The sequence below is a fragment of the Schistocerca nitens genome, chromosome 5, assembly GCF_023898315.1.
Source record: "Schistocerca nitens isolate TAMUIC-IGC-003100 chromosome 5, iqSchNite1.1, whole genome shotgun sequence".
NCBI classification, from domain to species: Eukaryota; Metazoa; Arthropoda; class Insecta; order Orthoptera; family Acrididae; genus Schistocerca; species Schistocerca nitens.
In genome coordinates this window covers 846,357,162-846,370,111 of record NC_064618.1, presented here as the reverse complement: position 1 = coordinate 846,370,111, position 12,950 = coordinate 846,357,162, and the positions used below count along the sequence as shown (strand labels likewise).

General features: G+C 39.1%; 1 protein-coding gene across 1 annotated transcript in view; it reads left to right on the top strand.

The window, feature by feature from the left end:
* The window catches only part of LOC126260899 (mortality factor 4-like protein 1), a 138,140-nt gene that overhangs the window by 41,035 nt on the left and 84,155 nt on the right, over nt 1-12,950 (top strand). Inside the window, exon 4 of the mRNA XM_049958352.1 lies at nt 10,512-10,610. Within this exon, the coding sequence (XP_049814309.1) occupies nt 10,512-10,610 (99 nt within the window). The remainder of the gene's footprint in view (nt 1-10,511; nt 10,611-12,950) is intronic.

Below are 12,950 nucleotides of genomic sequence, written 5' to 3'. Positions count from 1 at the left end.
TATCGCCCTAATTGTTTTTGTTTATGTTCTACAGGTGTGTGTGCTTTACTTTTCAGCCTACCTTTGTATTATATCTATCAAGGGCAAAATTAAGTATGTCTGCAAAGTTTTCTGGACATAAGTAATTGGCCTTGGTGAACTCATATGAAACATTTGATGCTTTTACTGGTCACATGGTTCTCCTGTAACACTTTACAGTCATTGAAAGAAAGTCTACACTAAGTAGTGCAGAAGTACCTTGGTCTTGTGATATTGGTTGGAGGTGACTTCAGCCTACCAAGTATAAACTGGGACATCTATGATTCATTGCAAAAAATGGTTCAAATGGCTCTGAGCACTATGGGACTTAACTTCTGAGGTCATCAGTCCCCTAGAACTTAGAACTACTTAAACCTAACTAACCTAAGGACAGCACACACATCCATGCCCCAGGCAGGATTCGAACCTGCAACCGTAGCGGTTGCGCTGTTCCAGACTGTAGCGCCTAGAACCGCTTGGCCACTCCGGCCGGCGATTCATTGCAGATGGTGTGGACAGATAGTCATGCAATGTAGTTCTTGCTGCATTCTCTGAGACATGGCTTGTGCAACTGGGGTGACACATCATATGAGATGGAAATATTTTAGACCCTGTGACACAAACAGGCCTGATGTATCAACACTATCAGTATAGACAGAGATTAACAATCACAATGTTCACCATAGCCACAGTTGTTACCAAAAGTTAATAAATAAACCTATCAAGAAGCTTAGGAAAAATGTTATGCTGGGAAGAGCTGGTAAGCAGTTGTTAACATCCTACCTAGACAATGAACAGATGTCATATAGTTCCAGTCTGATGGACATAAAGGAATTATGGACAAAGTCAATTGCTCTTTGGAGACGTATGTGATTGGATTAAGGTTGGAAAAGATACACCATGGTTTAGTAACATCCTATGGAAAATGTAGAGAAAACACAAATTATTGCACTCACAATTAAGCAAATGTAACAGAAATGTCAATATGCAAATTTTTGCATCTATAAAAGGATTGATGAGTGAAGTGTACCACAAGAGCCCCCCGTAATATGTTGCCAAATATCATGTTGAGAGTTCTAGAAAATTCTGGCGCTACGTAAAATTGCTAAGCACGTTGGAGGCTTCTCTCCAGTAACACCTTGACTAATCTGGCATGGCAGCAGAAGACAAGAAAAATAAAACAAATTTTAAATTTTACATTTAGAAATCATTCACGCAGGAAAATTGTACAGACATGACATTTATTGAATGCCACACAAATTCTCATATAGATGTATGAATAGCATCCCTATCATTGAAGAGCAACTGAAAGAGTTGGAAACAAATGTCACCAGATCTGAATGGAATCCCAATTCTATTTAATAGAAAATATACGTCAGCATTGGCCCCTTGCTTATCTTGCATTTTGTCGCAAAACCTCTCACCCACCACAAACTCCCAAGCAACTGCTACGTATAAGAAGGGTTAAAGAACTGACCTACAAAATTACATATAAATATCGTCAACAATTCTGTAGCATATTCTAAGTTCAGATATAATAAATTTGCTGTAGAGAGAAAAACTTTTATCTACAGATCAGCATAGATTTAGAAAACATCACTTGTTCTGAACTCGGCTTGTCCATCTCTCACATGGTATCCACTGAACAATGGATGAAGGGCAAGAGGCATGTCGTATGTTTCTGGGTTTCCAGAAAGTATTAAACACTGTACCTGCAGACTGTTAACAAAAGTGCAAGCATACAGATTAGGTTATCAGATATATAGTGGCCTGAATACTTAAGTAATAGAACCCAGTACACTGTCCTGGATGGTGAAAGTTTATCAGAGACTAAGGTATCACCATGAGTGCTCCAGGTATGTGTGATAGGTCCGCTCTTGTTCTCTATCTGCCTAAATGATCTGTCAGATGCAGTAGACAGCAGTCTGTGACTGCTGATGATGCTGTAGTACACATGAAAGTGAATGTTAAATGTCTATATTGGGGTACAGCATGACTTGAAAAACTGTAGATTAATGCGCATGAGTAGGAAAAACAACCCATAATGTTTGAAAACAGTGTTAGTGGTGTTCTGCTTTACACAGTCGCAAAGATTGAATATCTGGGTGTAGTGTCGCAAAGCGACATGAAATGGAAGGAGTAGTTGAGGTTAGTTGTAGGGAGTGTGGATGGTCGACTTCTGTTGGGGAGAATTCTGGGAAAGTGTAGCTCAGCTATAATAGAGACTGCATATGAAACTCTTGTGTCCATTTGTGTGTGCTGCTCATATGTTTGAGAGCTCCACAAGGTCTGATTGAAGGACAACATTGAAACAATGAATCTTCCATTCTCATCTCGTCCGGTAAGTCTCCCTTGACCTGGGGTTCTGGGTGACTTTTCTTCCTTCCCTTCCCTTCAACCTTTCTGTCAGAAGGAGCCACTGGTTCCAAAAGCTTGCAAATTTAAGTACCTCTACATGTGTCTCCTCCTACCACAGCTTGATGAGTAGACTTTTTACCTATCCTATGATGTTAACTGTTGTTGTTGTGGTCTTCAGTCCTGAGACTGGTTTGATGCAGCTCTCCATGCTACTCTATCCTGTGCAAGCTTCTTCATCTCCCAGTACCTACTGCAACCTACATCCTTCTGAATCTGCTTAGTGTATTGATATCTTGGTCTCCCTCTACGATTTTTACCCTCTACGCTGCCCTCCAGTGCTAAATTTGTGATCCCTTGATGCCTCAAGACATGTCCTACCAACCGATCCCTTCTTCTAGTCAAGTTGTGCCACAACCTTCTCTTCTCCCCAATCCTATTCAATACCTCCTCATTAGTTACGTGATCTACCCACCTTATCTTCAGCATTCTTCTGTAGCACCACATTTCGAAAGCTTCTATTCTCTTCTTGTCCAAACTAGTTATCGTCCATGTCTCACTTCCATACATGGCTACACTCCATACAAATACTTTCAGAAACGACTTCCTGACACCTAAATCTATATTCGATATTAACAAATTTCTCTTCTTGAGAAACGCTTTCCTTGCCATTGCCAGTCTACATTTTATATCCTCTCTACTTCGACCATCATCGGTTATTTTACTCCCTAAATAGCAAAACTCCTTTACTACTTTAAGTGTCTCATTTCCTAATCTAATTCCCTCAGCATCACCCGACTTTATTTGACTACATTCCATTATCCTCGTTTTGCTTTTGTTGATGTTCATCTTATATCCTCCTTTCAAGACACTGTCCATTCCGTTCAACTGCTCTTCCAAGTCCTTTGCTGTCTCTGACAGAATTACAATGTCATCGGCGAACCTCAAAGTTTTTATTTCTTCTCCATGGATTTTAATACCTACTCCGAATTTTTCTTTTGTTTCCTTTACTGCTTGCTCAATATACAGATTGAATAACATCGGGGAGAGACTACAACCCTGTCTTACTCCCTTCCCAACCACAGCTTCCCTTTCATGCCCCTCGACTCTTATAACTGCCATCTGGTTTCTGTACAAATTGTAAATAGCCTGCCGCTCCCTGTATTTTACCCCTGCCACCTTCAGAATTTGAAAGAGAGTATTCCAGTCAACATTGTCAAAAGCTTTCTCTAAGTCTACAAATGCTAGAAACGTAGGTTTGCCTTTTCTTAATCTTTCTTCTAAGATAATTCGTAAGGTTAGTATTGCCTCACGTGTTCCAACATTTCTACGGAATCCAAACTGATCTTCCCCGAGGTCGGCTTCTACCAGTTTTTCCATTCGTCTGTAAAGAATTCGCGTTAGTATTTTGCAGCTGTGACTTATTAAACTGATAGTTCGGTAATTTTCACATCTGTCAACACCTGCTTTCTTTGGGATTGGAATTATTATATTCTTCTTGAAGTCTGAGGGTATTTCGCCTGTCTCATACATTGTGCTCACCAGATGGTAGAGTTTTGTCATGACTGGCTCTCCCGAGGCCGTCAGTAGTTCTAATGGAATGTTGTCTACTCCTGGGGCCTTGTTTTGACTCAGGTCTTTCAGTGCTCTGTCAAACTCTTCACGCAGTATCTTATCTCCCTTTTCGTCTTCATCTACATCCTCTTCCATTTCCATAATATTGTCCTCAAGTACATCGCCCTTGTATAAACCCTCTATATACTCCTTCCACCTTTCTGCCTTCCCTTCTTTGCTTAGAACTGGGTTGCCATCTGAGCTCTTGATATTCATACAAGTGGTTCTCTTCTCTCCAAAGGTCTCTTTAATTTTCCTGTAGGCAGTATCTATCTTACCCCTAGTGAGACAAGCCTCTACATCCTTACATTTGCCCTCTAGCCATCCCTGCTTAGCCATTTTGCACTTCCTGTCGATTTCATTTTTGAGACGTTTGTATTCCTTTTTGCCTGCCTCATTTACCGCATTTTTATATTTTCTCCTTTCATCGATTAAATTCAATATCTCTTCTGTTACCCAAGGATTTCTATTAGCCCTCGTCTTTTTACCTACTTGATCGTCTGCTGCCTTCACCATTTCATCCCTCAGAGCTACCCATTCTTCTTCTACTGTATTTCTTTCCCCCATTCCTGTCAATTGTTCCCTTATGCTCTCCCTGAAACTCTCTACAACCTCTGGTTCTTTCAGTTTATCCAGGTCCCATCTCCTTAAATTCCCACCTTTTTGCAGTTTCTTCAGTTTCAATCTGCAGTTCATAACCAATAGATTGTGGTCAGAATCCACATCTGCCCCAGGAAATGTCTTACAATTTAAAACCTGGTTCCTAAATCTCTGTCTTACCATTATATAATCTATCTGAAACCTGTCAGTATCTCCAGGCTTCTTCCACGTATACAGCCTCCTTTCATGATTCTTGAACCAAGTGTTAGCTATGATTAAGTTATGCTCTGTGCAAAATTCTACAAGGCGGCTTCCTCTTTCATTCCTTCCCCCCAATCCATATTCACCTACTATGTTTCCTTCTCTCCCTTTTCCTACCGACGAATTCCAGTCACCCATGACTATTAAATTTTCGTCTCCCTTCACTACCTGAATAATTTCTTTTATCTCGTCGTACATTTCATCTATTTCTTCCTCAACTGCAGAGCTAGTTGGCATATAAACTTGTACTACTGTAGTAGGCATGGGCTTTGTGTCTATCTTGGCCACAATAATGCGTTCACTATGCTGTTTGTAGTAGCTAACCCGCACTCCTATTTTTTTATTCATTATTAAACCTACTCCTGCATTACCCCTATTTGATTTTGTATTTATAACCCTGTAATCACCTGACCAAAAGTCTTGTTCCTCCTGCCACCGAACTTCACTAATTCCCACTATATCTAACTTTAATCTATCCATCTCCCTTTTTAAATTTTCTAACCTACCTGCCCGATTAAGTGATCTGACATTCCACGCTCCGATCCGTAGAACGCCAGTTTTCTTTCTCCTGATAAGGACGTCCTCTTGAGTAGTCCCCGCCCGGAGATCCGAATGGGGGACTATTTTACCTCCGGAATATTTTACCCAAGAGGACGCCATCATCATTTAATCATACAGTAGAGCTGCATGTCCTCGGGAAAAATTACGGCTGTAGTTTCCCCTTGCTTTCAGCCGTTCGCAGTACCAGCACAGCAAGGCCGTTTTGGTTAATGTTACAAGGCCAGATCAGTCAATCATCCAGACTGTTGCCCCTGCAACTACTGAAAAGGCTGCTGCCCCTCTTCAGGAACCACATGTTTGTCTGGCCTCTCAACAGATACCCCTCCGTTGTGGTTGCACCTACGGTACGGCCATCTGTATCGCTGAGGCACGCAAGCCTCCCCACCAACGGCAAGGTCCATGGTTCATGGGGGGGGGGGGGGATGTTAACTACTTTATTGTAAATGGATAGATAAAACAATCTACTCACCAAGCAGCAGCAGGAGAACACACACATACAAAAAGGCCTAACTTTTACATTACATTGTCAATAATTGATTATTTTTGTTGTTGTAACTACTTTATTGCGATTTGAATTCTTGTACATGACCCCATATTTTTATTATGCCTTGAAAGGAAGTTAAAAAGAAAAACATATGTAATAAGTTTGTTAGTCCTCTGATTCAGTATTTTTTTCCACCAGTGTCTTTCAGAATGTACACTTGGAGTTCACTGCAACTATCTTCCACATATCGAATGATTCTGTGAAGATCCTCCACCTTTTGCTTTTTTATGGGTACTTTACAAGAAGAATAGCATTAATTTCAAGGTAGTTCAACATGCTGGCTTAGTCCAACATTAAAGATATGTTTGATCGGACCATTGGTCAATGGTGATCCCACAATATAGCCAGGGGTTTTATAATTATAAATGAAGTAACGTAGTGAATTTATACTAAAATGAATTCTCACATTTCTGTATTTAAATGACATTTCTAGGAAGACACTTGTCTTTTTGTAGAACTGATTTAACCTGGGGGACAAAAATACTAAATGATATGAAATTACCTGCATTCTCCATCAGTTATTTTGGCATCTTCATTCTTTTCTGAGTAGTGTTTATAAGATGCTCTTCCCTGTCTTGTTTGCTGTGTTACAGATCTCTTATGACTTCGGAGGTTTTATTTTCATTTCCACCTAAGAACACATCCATTTTAATCTGAGGAATCATGGTGCTTAATGTGCTTTCAAACAGTAAAATTTATACAAAATAGTGCAGATTTTATAATAATGCGTTGTTGTGCTCTGAACTAACAGGGGCCTAGTAATGTCAACTGTAATGCATTGTTTTGCTCGCTACTAACAGCTGCCAAAGTACAACGTCAACTATGCAACAAGATAACATTAAGTATTTTGTTAAAAAGGCAGATGCAGATATCCAGGACATTTGACCTTTTAACAAAACATGAAGGAAATATCAGCATTTTAAACTTACTTGCAGTTTATTGCCGTCCTTTTAACATAGAATGATAGGGTTTCATAACCAGTGAAAACATAAAAAATGTGACATCTGCCCTTTTAACAAATGACTATGCATATATCTTCTATCTAAGGATATCTCATGAAAAGACTATTAATGCAGATGAAGAAAACAGAAATCACATGACCCATTGCTGCAGAATGACTGCACGTGTCCAGAGTTGTTTCGCATGTTCATTGTGACAGCAGCAGCTCGTGGAGACACTTTGTTGATAAAGCAAAGTAATGCCATTTCTATGTATCTTGTGGTGCTTGATTACTGCACTCAGTATTGTGCAAGTCGCACTGATATAATGGTGATTAGTATTTACAAAAAGATGGAAAAGAAAGTTTGTGCGATATTACCAACTGATTGTAATTGTAATCTTGTTTTTGAGGTACTGAATACTGTAATTCATTAGTGTCAGCAAAGTAAAAGATAAAAACTCACCCCACCCATATCAGATAGGAGTGCCACTTTGTTAAATGTTTGTGTTGCTATAGAGTGATTTCATGGAACATCTGTCCTTCATAGTATTAGGTATTCAGGTTGCATGCATGCTTAATTTGTTAAGGAAAACATACTCCATTTCATAGAGTATTACAAATGTTGTGATGTTTAACTGTTACTTCATTGCACATTACATATTCTATGAGTTGTTTATTGATTGGTCTTATGTTGTTTTTGATATGAGCCAAAAAGCTGTACCAGATTATGTTTGATCATTGTTTGTTTAAAGAGAGAGTGCACTACTGTGGAGCATATTTGTAATGTATTTTTCAGTGTTTAAAATCTTCACCAGATGAGGGTATTTGGCATAAACCCTGATGACTGTATGGTTCAAACAAGTATTTGCAAATTTTAGATATATCCTTGATGTCTTGTGCAGCAAGAAACTGAGTTTTTAAATTTCAAATGTCTTTTAAAACTTGCTTAATAGGATTGTTAATATGTTTGTTCAACATATGAGATATAATACTTCATTTCTGCATAACATTGTCTCATAACATTAGTAAAAGTAATTGTGAGAGAACATGGTTGTAATAGTTTAGAGAAATATTTTCAAATGTAAATTATAACAAAGCGTGATGAAGTGATTAAATATCTGTTAACCATTGCCCAGAAACTTTAGCCGTTGGATAAACGATTTATTCTGTCACCTCAACTGTGTGATGCTTTCACTTCTCTTTCATATGCTGACTTGCCCTCTTGAAGTCACTTACCTTTATGTCAGCACCTCTTGCAAAGATGGCACTTCTTAAAATTGAAAATTTTGCCTCTTGCTGTTTCCTGATAATGATCATTTAATTTCATCACTGCTTAAAGTCATAAAATTCATTTGTTTTAGCATGTACTTATCCCTAGAGAAAGAAAGTATGAACATATCAAACAGTAGATAGAAAAGCACTTTTTAAACTTAGTTTTTATTATGCCCACTTTTCCTTTGACTAGTTTCTGAAAGTCTAAGATTGTCATTCACTAGATACATTCAAGGTGATGTTATTGATGTTATTTTTGCATTTTATCTCAGGAAGAACTTCAAAATACTACTTGTATTTTACATGTAAACATTTCATGTCCTTTATTTTATAGATGTATATGTTTTATTTTTAAATCTTATGTCTCATAGTGTGGTCCTTTATCTCGTTGAATGTCTTCTTCATACTTCTGTTTACATTAAACAAACTGATATCCAATTGTTGCTGTTCTAATGTGACCATCTCTCCCAGATAAGATATTCCCTCTTCTACCAAGAGGATATTCACACCATATCTGTCTGTTTGAGCATTGAGTTTCAGTGTCAATTTTATTATTGTCGTCTTTGCTAAGTTCATCAGGTTTTTGGCATGCAGCTACGATAAGTCCAATCGCTCCACTAATATTTTTGCTGTGTACCTTTTGACCATACCTTGAATGAGGTGACTGACTTGACTAAAGAGCAGCACTTTCACCCTCTTTTTTTTTTTTTTAAAAAAAAAATCTATGAACTACATGAACACACTTGTGTTCATATATCTAATAGCTCAGAGATATTTGTTTGATAACAAAAAAGTTAAATTTTATGAGAATGCACGCTTTCCCTACATAATATGTCTTGAAAGTCTCTTCGGGTTTGGTGCCGGATCCTAAAATCAACTAAGTTCGATATTTCAGCGATCCATCTGTTCACCATCTTCTGGAGAATGCTGCTTCTGCTGATGAGTCCCACTGAGAGCTCTCGGCGGGACTCATAAGCAGAAGCAGCATTCTCCTGAAGATGGCGATCGGTTGGATCACCGAAATATCGAATCGAGTTGATTTTAGGATCCGGCAGCAAACCCGATGAGACTTTCAAAAAGTTAATTGTTTGGATCCTCTTGTTGGCACAATTAAAAGACATTTACATAAAGCTTTTAGCCACAGCCTTTATTAGCAAAAGAGAAACACACACCATTCATACACACAAGCAAGTACACCTCATGCACACAACTGCCAACTCAGACAGCAGCTTGGACTGGAATGCAGCTATCATGTGGGACTCAAGCAGCCATCTGAGGGGGTTGGGGAAGGGGAAGGGGGGAGAGGTAGGGGTATTAGTGTACAGATGGAGTGGAGAGGTGGATGCTGTCGGTGGAGTGTGCAGGGACTAAAATGCCAACAGGCGCAGTGGCAGGAGGTTGTGGGGCAGGGAGGTGGGGAAACCCTCCACCCAACAGTTTCCTTATCCTCTGTCCTATCATCTCCTCCCCATTCTCATCTCCCACAGTCTTTTTTGCCACTCACTGCCAACACAAGTGGCCATCTTTTCCTCATCCTCTCCTTTTTCGCTCCTTTTTCCCCCATTTCATTGTCCCACAACCTCCTGAGGCTGTGCCTGTTGGCATTCTACTCTCTGCACTCTCCACCAGACAGCGTTTGCCTCCTCCCCTCCCCCCCCCCCTCCCCAATCCTACACATAATATCAGAGTTGGCTGTCATGCGTGCATGAGGTGTGCTTGCTTGTGTGTGTCAATGGTGTATGTTTCTCTTTCGCTGATGAAGGCTGTGCCTGTCAATTAGACGCTTGAACCATGTTGAGACGTACAAATATGGAGGAAAAAGTGCTGTTGTGATGTCTTTGAGAGCTCTCATATTGATCAGACATTATGGCACCAAATGAGCTGATGTTGTGCATACAATAGTGGACTTGTATTTGGATTCAGATTCCTGTCTGGCCATCCAGTTGTAAGTTTTCTGTAGTTCCCTAATCAGTTCAGGTAAATACTAGTGATTTCCCTAAAAGATGACTTTGTCACAAAAATATACTATGGTTCCTTATATCTCTTTCTGTTGAAGCTAAGATCATCTTTCTTTTGATTCCTAGTGTTGCAAAACTTCCTCAGTCCACCTTCATACCATTAAAATTTCACTCCAACTATAGGTAAGTTTTATTTCTTCAGTTAGAAATCGTATATTGAGATTAAAAATAATAAAACCTGCTAAATTTATAACAAATCTGTTTTGTGTAAAAACAGTTAATTGGGCTATTAATTACTGCATGTGAACAGCCACTAGTTGTAAAAAGTGTGTTAAAACAAGTGTAGTAAAAATAGCATGGGTATTAATATACAGTGCTTTATTTTCAGTTGGGATGAATGGGTTCCTGAGAGCAGAGTTCTGAAATACAATGATGCAAATGTTCAGAAGCAGAAAGAACTTCAGAAGGCACACAAAGCCAATCCACAGTAAGCACTAAGTTTTTTTCTTATTTCCTTAAAATAGATTATATGCTCTTCCTTTGATTTCATATGGATAGAGTAATTAAAATATATATTCAGCAGACAATGTTTACAGGTCACCAGTTTTAGGCTTGTGAAAATGTGTTTCGTTGAACAAGTTATAAAAAAAATCATGTGCCTCTCTTCAATTCTTCATTAAATAGAATGAAAAGACTCATAATGTGTTCATTTCTGTGTGTGATATTAGCCTATTTTTGGCTTTATATGCATTATTAACTTGCTAATCAAGTTTCAGTTACGATTAGAAATTTAAACATGTACATGCTAGTAATTAAATGGATTTGTGATATGCTCTGCACAGAGAAAATGCTGAGTACTTTGCTCTGTTGCCAGTGTGGCCTCTGCGTCTATCCCATGCCCCATGGTCCAGCCGTGTCTACCCTGGAAATTGGCAACACTGGGCTAAGCACCACATTGTGACACTATTTCTGCTTCCGACTCTCTATAAAAGAATTTATGTGCTCAGACACTATTGTCGTCGCTTGTTAATGTAATGCTAGTCATGTTTACTTTATACCCCAAGTAATGAACGCTGTTATGTTCCGTCCACAGACTGGTTTGGTGTTGCACTCCACATTTGTCTAGCATGTGCAAGGCCATTCTTCTCTACTTAACTGTTGCAATCAACATCTTTTTGAACTCAGTTATTGTAAAGCCTAAGTCTTCCTCTACAATTTCAAAAGCTTCTTTTCTCGTCTTATGCATACTGTTTATTGTCTGCATTTCACTTCAGTAGCAGGTTGCAATCCAGACAGTACCTTCAGAAAAGGCTACCTGAAACTTAAATTTGTATTTGACTAGTAACTCGCCCCAGTTTTGCACAGTATCTCTGGTAGGATGACTTGTCTGGCAGAGTGTTGTAAATTATGTACGCAAACCTTTCTCATGAATCAGTCTACCTATTAGTGAAAACCATATCAAAATCCCTACATTAGTTCCTGAGAGTAGCCTAGACATACAGACGGAAAGACATAGCGGTGGACTTTAACTTATAATATGTATAAATGTTAGCAAAATTCTCTCTGTCAGACATGCTTTTCTTGCTATTGCAGTCTGGATATTATATTCTCTCTACTTTGGCAGTCATCAGTTTCTTGTTGCCCAAATAACAAAAATCATATGCTACATTGAGTGTAACAGTGGCTAAATAACCACTCCTCACTGTACCTAATTTAACATGAAGAATAACGTTAAGTATTCTACAAGCATCCGGTGTGTGTGATATGGACGGATGCTATTGGCTGGTGTGTCAGGTGCAGTGCCACTTGCTACTTTGTATCTCCCCACAACTTGTTTTGCGTGCACACCTCTGTGATTCTGAAGGAAGCCGGTCACCCCACCCCAGGCCTTGTTATTGATTAATATTCAAAAATGATTTGAGATACAAAATTCAGACATATTTGGTTTGTAGAGGGGAGAGAAAAAAAATGTAAGTGAAGATTGAACACCAGGTAAACAGGCTTATGCTGAATTTTGATCTGTTTTAAAATAACAGAAATAATGGTTTTCAAAGATGAGATTGCAACTTTTATGTATGAAAAATTTACAGCTGCACATGAAAGAAATTTTATGTGAAGCATGAACTACAGTGCCAGTGAAGCCAGTATTGAATTTAAAATTAATCCCCTCTTATCTCCCCACTGAGTGAGGTGGCTCTGTGGTTAGTACATTGGATTCGCATTCGGGAGGACGACGGTTCAAACCTGTGTCCGGCCATCTAGATTTAGGTTTTCCGTGATTTCCCTAAATCGCTTCAGGCAAATGCCGGGATGGTTCCTTTCACAGGGCACAGCCGATTTCCTTTTCCATCCTTCCCTAACCCAAGCTTGTGCTCTGTTTCTAATGACCTCGTTGTCGATGGGACGTTAAACACTAATCTCCTCCTCGCCTCCTCCTCCCATTCATCCCCTCTCCCCTTGTGGTGAACAACAAAATGCAAAATCAATATATCAAAAACTTAATAGGAAGAAATGGTATGGTGGGCTGGGCTAAATTACATACAGGATGTATATTTCATTATTTTCAAACACAAAAATTATTTCACCCTGAAGACAGATCATCGTTATTAATATTTTCTGTGCTCTGTTATCTTCATTTAGTCAACTGACAAACAGAATGAAATTTTCACCCTGGAGCAGAGTGTGCGCTGATGTGGAACTTTCTGGCAGATTAAAACTGTGAGACGAGGTACTGGTGGAATTGGAGCTGTGAGGACGGGTTGTGAGTCGTGCTTGGGTAGCTCAGATGGTAGAGCACTTGCCTGCAAAAGGCATAGATCCTGAGTTA